Here is a 13,983-nt window from a genome sequence, read left to right on the forward strand (position 1 = left end):
AATAACCAAGCTGTCAGCGTGGGGATGGAAAAGGAGGCAGAGCAGCCAGGATTGCCAGTTGAGCGGATGCAAAGGAGTGAGCAGCCTAGTGGTCTCCAGGGAGAGGGGGCGGCTCCGTCTCCCCAGCATGCTCACGGGATGAAGTGGGGCAGATGGAGTCATCCTTTGGTACCTCGGCAGACCGTGTGCCAGAAAGCAGTCCTTTCCCAGGCCAGAATATGAAGTGACTAGGTGAAAGGCAAGGAACCGAGGACTGACTTTGTTAACTATAAGAGGACGATCTTAATTTTCAATTATTGAAGCTAAGAGGGGACTCTGGTTTGTTAATCAGTGTGGACCCTGCCCCCCGCCCCCAGGATTGCGGTTTTGTTTCTGAAGTGTAAAGTGGAGATAAGCTAGCATTTGGTGTAATCCCTTTGGGGTTTCCCTCTCTCCCTCCGTGGGTCGTGCTGCACTAATTGTGGACAACTACTTGGAAAATTAAAGCCCTGGTCCTTCCTTTCTCTGATGAGCTGTAACATACACATAAAACTCTGTATGCCCTGTCTGGACTAATGAAACTGGAAACACGAGACGCAAATTACACGGATCTTTGTGAGCTGGCTAATCTGCTGGCTCCCGGAGCTTCCTGCGTGATGTCCCCAGTTTCCTCTGGGGTCCGGGTGGAAGGCAGGCAGTTGTCCTACGCAGGGCCAAGTGCAGCAGTCACAGTGGAGCTAGGATGTGATGTCCTAGACAAAAGGGCAGACCAGGCTTGTCAGGGCTTCCCTGTGAGTGGTAGTATTTCCCAGGACGCGCTGCTTTGAAAAAGAACCAGAACCTCTTGGCTGCTCTTGGTTCCTAAATGCATTTTTCCCCAGGAGTATGTTGAGTTGAATAACTGGGTTTTCAGGCACTTTAGCAGTGCTGTCGTTGCTGCTGGGATGCTAGGCTACTTTAATAGCAGTCCTACAGACCTGGAGTCATTGTCTGGGCTGGAAAACTGCTTTTAACATCCTTTCCCCTGCTGCACCAAACCTGGTAAAACGTGCGACTCCCAAGCCACTTCGCAGGCATTAATGGCTTCTCCAAGCAGCGCGCCACAGTGAGGAGTTCCTGCCCCACCCGCTCTCTCCTGAGGAGCAGGATGGTCTGTGCCTCGTTGTTCTAAGAATTCCTCAGTTGAGATGCGGCTGCTCATGGGGACAGAGCCACTGATGTCCATACCCACAGTTAAGGTGATCCGGATAAATGCTCTGACCCAGATACCACCTCGTGGCAAGCCCTTGGACGCTGGTCATCTTCACTCATTTCTTTAGGACAGCTGTCCAGTCAATGTCACCACCTTTGTCGCCTGTGCTGGCAGTTTTTGTAAAGACACCAAGAATAGAGGCTTTCTATGCCAGGGGTGAGGCGAGCTGATTAGTAACAGTGGGAGGGGGTGGGGCTACTTAAGCCATCTGTCACTGAGAGCATCCTTTTGTGGACAATAGGACCGTAATCTCCAAGTGTCCTTCACCAACTTAAGCTGGGGGAAATAAACTGTAAAGGCTGCAGGGATAAATCTGAATGGCATATTGTACATGTAGAAATTTGTGGTGTTCACTTTTTATCAGAACTAAATCCGGATTCTGGGGCTGGAGGACAGATAAAGCAGAAGTTGTTAATGGTTACGAAGCAAAGGTAAAAGGAAACTCTTAAAATAAGATTTAATATAGCTATTTAGCTTCTATGCAAATGAGGAGTCTGTTCAGATTTTTTTCATGCATCTGTGCCGTGGAGATGCTCTGGGGGAAAAAATGCTGCTTAGTGTCTCTCACTTGGATTTGTATCTGATCTGATGTGCAGAAAATGGGCTCGCATGTCCTGAGGAGGTCCCTAGGTATGCCAAAAGAGAAACTATGTCGTAGAGAAATGAACACGGGTGCCAGTTGTCCCCAGAGGAGTGACTGTTCCTTTAATTCTTTAAGCAGAAAAAGAAAGGATTAGACTGAAACCTGCATGTTGATCTTTTTTTTTTTTAATAACCTGAGTGGGTTAAAAAAAAAAAAAAAAAAGTAAAGTAGCTTTAATGAGCCTCCATTTTCCTAGTCAGCCTAATTGGAACCAGTGGCCTGACACCAACTTACATGACATCAGTGCGTTAAGAACGTAGTTGTCATAGTGCAGACAACTGTCAGTCGAGTCATCTGGCATCTTGTTAGCTGGGACGCCTCCGTCTCCTGGCCTTTCGTTAGCCCTGCAGTACAGCAGGGACTGATGGCTCCCGTGCCGGAGTGCGGTGCCGCAGGATCCTCTGGTGACCTCGGAGGGGGCAAAGAGGCTTACGTCATGCTCAGCGAGACACATTTAGACACAGTCGTTCCGCTGCTTCCTCAGTCTTTGAACGTTGGGAATCCACGTATGGCATACAGCTAATTCTCTGTTTACCGTGAGATTTGATCTTCCAGACCCCCAAATTTCTCAGTCAACCTTGACAACAGAACATTCACTCTGGCGGTGAAAATAATTTTTTGTCCATCGATGGAATCCCTTTTAAGTAGTGACTCGCTGGTTTCCTCTGAAGCCTCACAGGTAGAGAGAACCTTGTGTTCATTCCGTTTTCCTTCTACCCAGCAGATGGCTGTCTAAGTCCGTCCTATTATAAGATCGCCACAAATCAGCAGAGAAGTACGTGGGGCCAGTTTGGGTGCCTTAGCGCTAGAAATCCAGCCGGGAGGCCTCAACATCAGGACATTTGTTTGAGAACGATTAGCAACACAAAGGGCAGGCAGGGAGATGCAGCCCGTCCCTGCCCCGATTACTCCTCGGTCTTTAAAACTGTCAGAGATGCCAAGTAGTTGCTGATGCATTTCTAAGTTGATTAGCTTGTATATTTTCTCGGAGGGATCCTAATGATTGTCAACCATTTCTCATTTTTATTTTGCTGGAATTTTTTTTTTCTTTTCTTTATTTATTTTTTGGCTTCAGCATTCTTGCTCTTGCTATGCTTATTTTTTGAGTTTTGATTCCCTGTGTCACTGTTTTCTTTTGCACACGTCTCCCAAGGTTTACACAGTAAACAATGTGAGTGTGATAACCAAAATCCGGACAGAACACCTGACCGAGGAAGAAAAAAAGAGATACAAAGGTAATTCTCCCCGCTTTTCCTTAGGCTAGAGAGAGCCTTTGTTGGTTTCGTTCAGTTTGGGGGTTAACATGATCAGGTCAGGCTAATCCTAGCCCTAACTTCCTTTTTACAAAAATCTCCTTTAGACTGACCTGTTCTTGAAGGTATTACCTGTAGTTAGCTTCAAGGGGAGTTAAAGCCATTCAGGCGAATCGTTTCCGAAGAAACAAGAAGGCAGGGAAGGTAGTTAAGGATATCGGAGACTAGTTCTCACCAGAATGAGTGATTTAGTCCAAACTCTCACCGTGAAAGATTTGGACAGAACCGGGGCTGTGAGCCAAAGCATTGCCAACACGTGGTTGTTCTCGCACAGCCCCTCTGGTGGCCAGTCTTGTGGCCTTGTGAAGTTACCTGCACCCTCTGTGGCTCAGGTCCCTCAGCAGTGAAACGGCGGTGCTTGGGAGGATGAGATGAGCTCCCTCACGCAAACCTTTGAGACGGTCCCTCAGTGAGGCCAGCGCTCAGTTACTGTTCGCCGCCCCCACTGCCACCAGGACTCTGGTTTGACAGATGAGGACCCTGCGGCCCAGTCAGCCTCACTCCTGAATCCAAACTCTTGCTGCTTTTCTGCTTTACTTCTTGTAGCTGTTGTTCATCTAGGTTAGAGACCCTGATAAAAAGTATGTCCTATAAGGGATAAATTAGCCGATGGTTGACTGTGGATGATTTTGCCACCCTATCCATAAATGGACTTCCTGATGTAGGTAGCTGGGATCCAAAACTTTAAGATAGCATGAGAATCTCTTTCTGTAGTCAGAAGTAAGGTATAATATTAGACATTAAACCTTTCCCCCCTTCTGTAGCGGACAGGAACCCCCTGGAGTCTTTGTTGGGAACCGTGGAACACCAGTTTGGTGCTCAAGGGGTAAGTGGAAGCAGCGAGTTCTCAGGTTCAACAAAGGACATGACTTTTCTGTGCCGCGATGGCATTTACTGAATCCTGAAGAGGCCACTCTGGCTGCAATGCTGAAGAGCGCTCCCAAGCCAGAACTCAAGATACTCTTTTAGAAGAGAATTAGATGAATCTTGCAAGTAAAAATTTTAGAGGAGGGTCGTGACTGTAGAAGGTGCCTTCTCATCTGTAAACTTAAACAGGATTCAGGACTTTTTATTTCAACCTAGTGCCTTCACAGACATTTTCTGACTTGATCCTTTCTAACTACATGAAGTTGGTACAGTCGATCGCAGAGGGTCAGAGAAATGAGATTCCCTTTCCAGTGTCCTGAGCGAGAGCATGACAGATTTGGAACTTAAACTCCCATGCCTTCCAGATCTTCCATGCTGTCAGATATTTCTCTGTTTCTATAATCAGGAGATAAAAATGCAAAGGAGAGTGGAGAAATGTTTTGACACGGGGAAACCCATGAGGCTTGCTACATAATGCCTTTATAGATTTTCAGCGCAGTAACTGAAAGAAAAGGGGAGAGGAAATGACTAGAACTTCCTGATCCGTAGTTGGTTAACGTGTCCGCCTGAGAGGCTGAGTGCTGTAGGCCTCCACTTGTGAGCACCATTTGGCATTTCTAATTCCCCCGAGTTCTGGCTCGGCAGGACCTCACCACAGAGTGTGCCACCGCCAACAACCCCACGGCCATCACGCCAGATGAATACTTTAATGAAGAGTTTGATCTGAAAGACCGGGACATCGGAAGGCCGAAGGAGCTCACGATTAGAACGCAAAAGTAAGACTCAGCAGCCATTTTCAGCTTACAGATTCTTGTCTCAGAAGTTCTGCTGTTTCCTGGTGTCCTGTTGTCATTTTTGTGTCCCCTTCCTTTAAACATAATTTGAAGCTACTTCACCTGATAAAAGCTAACAGTAGATTGCCCATCTTCTTATTAAGCCCTTCTCCAAATAGAATAGAGATGGGATGTAAGAATTCCTTGTGTTTTTTGCTGCCAACAAGCTTCAGCTGATCAAATGAAATGATCGCACCAGCTATCAGCGTCTTCAGTCAATTCAGACTGCTGCAGGGGGAGGTCACAGGGCAGGCCGTTTCTCCTGATTGCCAGATTGCACGGTGATCTGCATTCTTCACGGGTCTCGCCCCTTCCCTGCTCCGCATTAAGAGAAGTACGGTGACTGGGCAGACGGGGCAGTGAGGAAGCTGGTGTTGTCTAGCTGGCTGCATAGAAGCGGTCCCATTTCTCTGGGGACGACGGCCTCAGCTTTGTGTCGGTTGGTCCCGCAGGTTTAAAGCGATGCTGTGGATGTGCGAGGACTTTCCGTTGTCCCTCGTGGAGCAGGTCGTCCCCATCATTGACCTCATGGCCCGAACCAGTGCTCACTTTGCGCGGCTCAGAGATTTCATCAAGCTGGAGTTCCCACCTGGATTTCCTGTCAAGATAGGTACCGTCTACCATCTGGAAACCCCGGAGCATCTGTAGGCTTTTGTGGGTGACAGGATGTGCTTCCGGGCTTCGGAGCATTTGAGGCAAAGGTGGCAGGCGGCAGCTGATCAAATGATCAGGCAAAGGTAGCAGACCTGATGGAGCAGGACACAGTTACCCTCTCGCTTACCACAGCTGGAGAAGTGTCATGGTTCTTGGTTCTTTTGCATGTCAAAATTAGATCCCCCAGCCACCAGTTCTATTTACCGATGATGCTAACAGATGTAAAAAGGCACAAAAATGTGACACCTTCATTGTTTTCATGTCAAACCTTACTTAAGCATCAGATCAGATAGTTTCTTGAGGAAGACCGTGGACACCATCAGTATGTTTTAGGGCCCACACTGGAATGCCTAACACCATATATAACACATACAACTTGTAAGGAACTTAAATTTTGGACAGTTGCATGTTTGTGACACATTGTTCAATGCCGGCTCAACCGCTTATTCACTGTGATCTAGGAAAAGTTGCTTAACCTCTCTGAATCTCAGTTTCCCCATCTGTATATCGGGGAGGGTTGTTATGTTAGGGAAGTCCTACTTATAAAAAGTATTTGACATTGACTTATAAAAAGTATTTACTAGCACTGTAAGCACTCAGGAAGTGATGGCTACTGTTACTATTCGCGTAAAGTTTATTTATAAAAGCTTTTATTTTGTTAGAAATTCCTTTGTTTCATGTCTTAAATGCACGGATTACATTTGGAAACGTTAATGGCTGTAGCACTGCTGAAGAAACTGGATCTCAGAATGTGGAGGGGACCCACGTGGATTCAGGTAAAGTTGGGGCTTTGTGATTTAAAACACACACACACGCACACACGCACACACACACATTCAGTTATTATAAACTAATTATTCACTTTGACATTGGAGTATCTAATGAAGTAGATCTCTGCTCTGAATGAGAGAAAAGTTTAGATTTCATTTAGAGTCCGTGAAAAAACAACTTGTAGAATATGACCCCACTTGTATTAAAAAGACAGCATAGTCCTAAGACCCAACTTTATTGAGGTGTATGAATGCTCCCACTTTAAGTGTGACAGTTCAGTGCATTTTTTAAAAATGTATATTTTATTTTATTTTTGAGAGAGAGAGAGCATAAGCGGGAGAGGGGTGGAGAGAGAGGGGCAGATCCAAAGTTGGCTCTGTGCTGACAGCAGAAAGCCCGATGTGGGGCTCAAACTCAAGAACTTCAAGATCATGACCTGAGCCAAAGTCAACGCTTAACTGACTGAGCCACCCAGCTGCCCTTAGTTTATGTATTTTACAGTTTATTTACTTATTTTGAGGGAAAGTGAGTTGGGGAGGGGTAGAGAGAATCCCAGTCAGGTTCTGTGCTGTCAGTGCAGAGCCTGATGAGGGGCACAACCTCAACAACCCTGGGATCATGACCTGAGCCAAAATCAAGAGTTGGAAGCTCAACTAGCCACCCAGGTGCCCCTAGTTCAGTGCCCCCAGTTCATTTTGACAAACGTGTGTAGCCATGTAATCACCACCACAATCAAGATGTAGAATAATTCTGTTACCCCCCAAAATTTCCTTAGGCTCCCGCACCTTCCATCCAAATTCTTTTGGATGCTACTGTAAATGGATTATTTACTCAATTTTATTTTCTAGTTACTCATTGATAGTTTATAGAAACATAACAATTCGTTTTCGTTTTTGTTTTTTTTCACTGTGTAAAAAATAGTGTTCTGTGTCTTGGGCTAGTTGAGGGATACATAGACATGTTATTATCTTTTTATTTTAGTTTACAGACCTATACTTTTTTCATGTGTTTACCATATTTCATAAAAATGAAAAAATACAAAGAGATCTTGACGTGACTGAGTATACACATATACGCACTGCATTCCTCAAAAGACATACAAGTAAACACTGGTTACCTCTGGACTTTGGAGATAAGAGAAAGAGGGTGGAGAGAGAGAGAGAAATCTTTATTTTTCTTGACTATGAGTTAATTTTATTACTAAAATAAAAAAAACAAAAAGGCGGTATTTTGGTACTTTTCTCTGTCAAGGTTTTTCTTCCTCAAAATCTCTCACATAGTAGCAAGCCTTGATTTTAATCATTTTAATTCTCTCATTTTTTTAACTGAAAATGTTTTTATAAATTTTAAATTATAAACGGGGGTGCCTAGGTGGCTCAGTCGGTTGAGTCCGACTTCAGCTCAGGTCACGATCTCACAGTCTGTGGGTTTAAGCCCCGTGTCGGGCTCTGTGCTGACAGCTCAGAGCCTGGAGCCTGCTTCAGATTCGGTGTCTCCCTCTCTCTCTCTGCCCTTCCCCCACTCACGCTCTGTTTCTGTCTGTCTCTCAAGGGTGAATAAACATTAAAAACAAATTTTTTTTTATTTTAAATTATAAACGTAAAATGGAACTGCATTTTACTGATTCAGGCACCGGACTGTCACCCCTTGTGTTTCAGCTTCCCAGGTCACAAACTTTGAGGTTGATCAGTCTGTTTTTGAAATCCCGGAATCTTATCACGTTCAAGACAATGGCAGAAATGTGCATTTACAAGACGAAGATTACGAGATAATGCAGTTTGCCATCCAGCAGAGTTTACTGGAGTCCAGCAGGAGCCAGGTGCCTTTATCAGAACAAATGGCAGGGAAGGGGAGGTTTCCAGTTTTAGCTAACTCGGAAGACTCACCCTACATAACGAGTTTGGTATAGTCACGGTATTTACAGAGATATTTTCTGCACCTGGTCTTCCACAAAAGCATCTTACATGACACCATCTGTACAGCCCCCGTTAGGAGCATTCACAGGATGTCTCCTGATAGACTTTCCTTCCAGGTTCACCCATGCAGCCAATAACCATGTATTTGTCAGATGGAGTGTGCTAATTTTCTAGTACTGAAACCGTAAGTCCATGCCAGTTCACATCATTGTACTTTTTCTGGAATATCGTCCATGTGTTGGTAGGTCTCATAAGACTGCATGTGGATTTAAATCCCAGCTTTCTCCCCATGGCAGACCAGTCACACTGTTGTGGCCGCTCAGTAAGTGTGTGATGAAAACAGTGGCTGATTCTTTGTTAAATTTTGTTTTTTGCTCAAATGTTTTATTGCATTGTAAGGGGCATAATCCCAAACTCTGGCAGAGTGCCTAGCTAAGGGTGGAGCTAAGGATAGGGCAGACCAGCATAAGAACCCTTGCCCTCTGTCTTTCCAGGTGAGTCTTTCCCCAGGTCTCCTCGCCCAACATCAGTCCTTCCATCCCTGCCCCCCCGTGGCTCTCCTTGACACTGCTGGGGTCCGGACTGCTTCTGTTTCCACCACCTTTTGGTGTGTCCTGGGCTCCTGGAGCCTGTCTGTTGGTTGGTTTCTTGTTTCCTTCCATCATTCGTCCAGTATGTTTGCAGAGTGGAAATTCCGTGGTGAAGCGGCCCCAGCCCCCGCACTCACAGGTCGGCTAAGCTTTGAGAGGGGCACCCTCTCAACGCTCCAGTGTCCAAGCTCAGATTTTTGGCATTCTGGTTTTATTCTGGAGACTCAGAGACTGGGCAGTGTGAGCCCTACCCACGTCCATTTCCCATGGCTCCATTCTTAGAACCATTCAGTTGCTGCTGGGCCAAGGATCACACCCCCGGCCAGCATATTCCCTTTGTGAGGCCTCCTGGGAGAAGACTCAGTGCCTGGACATCACGGTCAGTCCAGTACGTTCTCCTTCCCCTCAAATAGTGAGCTTATTTTTCCCCCTAATACCTGCATAAACCTTTGTTGAGCATAAATTTTGCAAAGGGGAGTAGTTAGAGTCAAAGATGACAAATATTGAATTAGGTAGTGTCACCTTGCTTAGGAGTTGTCTGCTTTGTTCATTTAAACTTTGCCCAAAGCTGTTCTGATAGACTGTTCTGTGTCAAGTATGAGAGGCTGTGGGTGTTAATCACAGCAGCATACCATATGCCACCTGACAGGTGTCGTTTTTGAGATGACCCAAGTCCCTGTTCGTTTTTCGCACAGTGCCACCAATAATGGGCACGTCAACATTTCCAGTTTTGTTCTTGCCACTTCCATTTCCTAATCGGTACGACACCTGTTCCTTCTAGGAGGTATTCATGTCCATCACGTTTGTTTTTTGTAGGAACTTTCAGGACCAGCTTCGAATGGAGGGATCAACCAGACACATGCCTATGACGCCCAGTATGAGAGGTGACTGGCGTGACTCTTAGTGATTACACCCAGGTGGACATAGGCACTTGGTGCCAGCCTCCTGCCTGGCAGGAGAGACTTGAGAGTTGGCTCTTCTGCTGCTTCTTGTGGCAGTTACTCGCTAAAGTCGTTCTAAACGCTTGGTAGCCTTGTTTCCAGGAACCGTTGATAGAGTTGTTTGTGGACTAGTCCCAGGCCAGTGCCATTGGCAGAAAGGTGCCTAGTTAATGGCTTTTTGATCGGTCTGATCTTCTACAAAGAATGTATGATTATACAGGGTCTGAGAAACCCTCAGTGGGAAGTTTATACGATTTTAAAAATGATGAGGCTTTGGGGAACAGCTACAGACACAAGTAGATTATCTTTTTAAAGGAGGGGGTGGTAGACACTGGAAACCTTTATTCTGTAAGTATTTTCACATACTCCAGGCAGAAACGAAAGCCTGTTGAAGAACTTGGGTTTTGCTTTAAAAGAGATCAAGTGCCATTCCTCACCCCATCACTTAGTAGCTGGGTGATCTCGGGCAGGTTTCTTTACCTCTCTGCGCCTCGGGCTTCTCCCCTGTACACGGCACCCACGCCTCCAGGGTTCTGTGGGATTGAATGGCACGGAGCATGTGCAATGCCGATCAGGTGCCTGGCGTGGGGTGCTCTCGGTGAACGGTCAACTGTAGATGCTGCTGCTGATCGGTCTTCCTCCCCCTTTTCCTTCTACCGCAGGGCCATCCAGGAGAGCCTCCTCACCAGCACGGAAGGCCTGTGCCCTGGTGCTATGAGCGAGACAAGCCGTTTTGACAGCGACTTGCAGCTGGCCATGGAGCTCTCTGCCAAAGAGCTCGAGGAGCGGGAGCTCCGGCTGCGGGAGGAGGAGGCAGAGCTCCAGCAGGTCTTACAGCTGTCTCTGACTGACAAATAGACCTTTGTGCCCATGGCCGCGCCCAGCGGAGGTTCTGGGCTGCACGCGAGCTGCGCGCCAGTGCTGCGTCACCAGTGCCCCGGGGCCGAGGGCCTGCGCCTCGCAGCCTCGCACGTATGTGGCAGACAGCAGCTGCCCTTTCTTTACTCAGAGGTGCAAGACCAGGGGCTCCCGGGCCCACCCACGACCCTCCCCCTGGAAAGGGGCTGGGGACCGGCAGGCCCCATCTCCAGGCTAAGGGGAGGAGAGCATCGTCACTTTCCATTAGCTGTATTGGCTTGCAGGTCACGTTTTTACTACCAGCTTTAGACAAAAACCCCAATCCCCGCGAGTTTGTAGATTACTTTTTACCAAGGAGTGATAACAAAACAAGTTATTGCAGAGTCAGGGTGCTTTTATATATGAGAGCAGCAGCCTTTTTAGAGCAGCGTGGTTTATGAGAATTTATGAGACGCTTCTTTACAGTTCACCAAAGAAATGAATAATCTGTGCCGATCTACTCTTTTGTTTTTACCTTTATACAGGGTTTCTAGGACACTATCACTGTTCCTCCTCCTTCTCCACCTTCGTCCATTCCTTCCACCCCCAGCTAAAGTTAAAGAGGAGACATGTACAGGACAGGTTTTAGATTAGGGCTATTTGCATCACATTAGAATATACAAATGACCACGGATGTTGCCTTAGCCTTAAAAATTACCAATAGTTTCAAACCACCTCACTCCACTTACTGAGGGGTCTGAGTTGAATTTATAAAGGCGGTTCCTTTGAGAGCAGGATCTTCCAGGCTAAATCCAAGGCAGCTAATCCTGGCCCTGAAGGAGCAGCTAGGAGAGCCTGAGGCTTGTTGAATGGGGCAGGCTGGCCAACACAGCGGGACAGCCCAGAACCAAAACGAGGTGTGTTCCACGCCCTCCCTCGTGAAAGAGTTCCACGTCGAGGCCTAGGACGGCCCCCCTGCGGGCCTGGGCTCACTACAGAGGAAGGGGTAGACTTGCAGTTAGAAGAGTAGCTCTGTGTTCCAAAGGGAAAATGATGACTCCGCATCGCTTTTTAGAGTTCAAGTCAGCATCTTTCTGGATAAATATATTTTTTAACAGAATCTTTTTATTATTTTTAAAAGATGTAAAAACAACTCCTCCCATCAGTAGCAATACAAGGTTATACATTTTAACCAGATTTTTCTCAGGCCTTTTTTGGATACCTTTAGTAGTTAACGATTTTATCTGACCCTTCTGTAAATAACCATCGCACAACACAACGGAAGAAGCCAGGGGAACAGAGATGAGGGCACCGTCCCTCTGGCCCGCCTCTTCGTCCCCACAGGCTGCACTGAAATGCCCTGGTAAACAACAGCCCCCTTCGTTCTGCATCTATTTCCTATCTGTTGCGCTCCTTTAGGGATCGGAAGGGAGACATAGACTACTGTTAGAGTGAACATCTGTATCCTACAGTGAGCGTTGCCAGTAAAACGTTCTTAGCCACGAAGAACCGTGCTTTTGATTCCACATAACCATCTGCCTTGTCTGTCACGGTCCGGCCAAGATTCTTTGTCTGCACACAAGGCCAGTGTACTGCAGTGTCACATTCGTTTCAAAGACCCAGCTTGGCACTCCCGTTCACCTAGCGTTTTCCCTGCGTGAAGACGCTTCTTGGGAATAGCTGCAGTTAGGCCACGTCGTTTACTCACTGCGGTGAATCATCAGTAATTTCTGTGTTTGCATTCCATTGTTGTGCTTCCTGAGGTCTTGGGCTCCCCAGGAAGTCAGTTAAAAAGGGACTGAGCGTGTGTCCACCGTTGCAGCGTGTTTCATTTACGTGTCCACTCTCGTAAAATGCAAATAAAGATTGCTTCCCAAGAGGGTGCTCGTACGATATCCTAGACCGCCTTGGAGTCTTTTTTTTCCCTTTTCATACGGTTTCTCTGGTCGCTCCCACTTCCTGTTACGTACGTGACTGTGACTGGAGCACGAGGATGCCTTGCGATACTCAAGAGTATGTGACAAAGGTGACCTGCCCCTCCCAGCCTTCCCACCCGGGTCGTACGGTCCACACACCAAATGCTACTCGTTTCAGAAGGAAACTAAAAAGCCAGCTGGTGCCGGGGCTGCTGCCAGACCCCAGTCCGCCTGCCAGAGATGGGTGGCCCTCGAGGAGCGCGGGGAGCCAGGCTGACATCAGATCGCTCACGTGACCGAATGAATCTGCTCTCCCCTCTGAAGCTGAAATGCTTCATGAGGCTGTCCTCACAAGTTGAGGTGAGGGTGGGGGCTTCCGGGTTTATCCTACACCTAGTTATGTTGTGATTAAAACAAAAAAAGGGCAGTGACCGGCAAAAAACGTTTAGGTTCCAGAAACGAGGCCTTGGTGTTTCCCAGAAGATGTGAAGGAGCTGCTCTGCTTTTGGGGGTAAAATAACACTGAGCCGGGGGGGGAGGGGTTGTGGGGGGAGGGACACCATGAAGAAAACTTAGTCGTCAGTCATGAGAGGCAGTAGCTGGATTAATTAAAAGACTAATGGTTTACCTTTAGGTTCATTAAAGCTTAGGGGGCCCGGCCAAGCAACTTCTGCACGTAAGACAGTGCTAGGAGCTAAGTACAACAAAGTGCTCGACACTCTGTTCCCGGAGCACACGTAACGTGAGGGATCTGTCAAGGAAGCTAAGTGTGTACGTGACACCAGGGGACAGAGACTTGCCAAACCACCACTTTCCTGCTGAACGTGGAAGACCTCCAAGACAAAGTGCATGACAGCAGCCCCACGGTACTATGTGCAGTGCCGTGAAGGGCTTCAGAATCCACACGAGGCCTCTGCCTGGAAATGTGTGGATTTAAGATTGAGGTCCAGCTGGAAAAAATGTAATATACTCCTAAGTCTTCCAGAGTCCCTAAGTCCCGAGCAGCGCTTGCAGATTTAGTAATCTCCATTTTATTTTTTTTTAATTTTTTTTTTCAACGTTTACTTATTTTTGGGACAGAGAGAGACAGAGCATGAACGGGGGAGGGGCAGAGAGAGAGGGGGACACAGAATTGGAAACAGGCTCCAGGCTCCGAGCCATCAGCCCAGAGCCTGACGTGGGGCTCGAACTCACGGACCGCGAGATCGTGACCTGGCTGAAGTCAGACGCTTAACCGACTGCGCCACCCAGGCGCCCCAGTAATCTCCATTTTAAAGGAAGTTGAGATGAGGGGCGCCTGGTTGGCTCAGTTAAGCGTCTGACTTCGGCTTGGTTCGTGGGTTTGAGCTCTGCATCGGGCTCTGTGCTGACAGCTCAGAGCTGGAGCCTGCTTTGGATTGTGTCTCCTCTCTCTCTCTCAAAAATAAACAAACGTTAAATTTTTTTAAAAAATAAAATTACTGTTTACTAA

General features: G+C 47.1%; 1 protein-coding gene across 1 annotated transcript in view; it reads left to right on the forward strand.

Annotated features, from left to right (window-relative positions):
* Window positions 1–12,496, forward strand: part of ANKRD13A (ankyrin repeat domain 13A) — a 32,444-nt gene extending 19,948 nt beyond the window's left edge. Inside the window, exons 7-15 of the mRNA XM_086681948.1 lie at window positions 1,596–1,662; window positions 3,028–3,109; window positions 3,952–4,013; window positions 4,700–4,830; window positions 5,340–5,497; window positions 6,204–6,317; window positions 7,971–8,131; window positions 9,635–9,702; window positions 10,422–12,496. Of these exons, the coding sequence (XP_086538074.1) occupies window positions 1,596–1,662; window positions 3,028–3,109; window positions 3,952–4,013; window positions 4,700–4,830; window positions 5,340–5,497; window positions 6,204–6,317; window positions 7,971–8,131; window positions 9,635–9,702; window positions 10,422–10,617 (1,039 nt within the window). The 3' untranslated portion in view covers window positions 10,618–12,496. The remainder of the gene's footprint in view (window positions 1–1,595; window positions 1,663–3,027; window positions 3,110–3,951; window positions 4,014–4,699; window positions 4,831–5,339; window positions 5,498–6,203; window positions 6,318–7,970; window positions 8,132–9,634; window positions 9,703–10,421) is intronic.
* The last annotated feature ends 1,487 nt before the right edge of the window (window positions 12,497–13,983 follow it).

The sequence above is a fragment of the Puma concolor genome, chromosome D3 (assembly GCF_028749965.1).
Source record: "Puma concolor isolate L17-30 chromosome D3, mPumCon1.1.hap2, whole genome shotgun sequence".
Classification (NCBI taxonomy): Eukaryota; Metazoa; Chordata; class Mammalia; order Carnivora; family Felidae; genus Puma; species Puma concolor.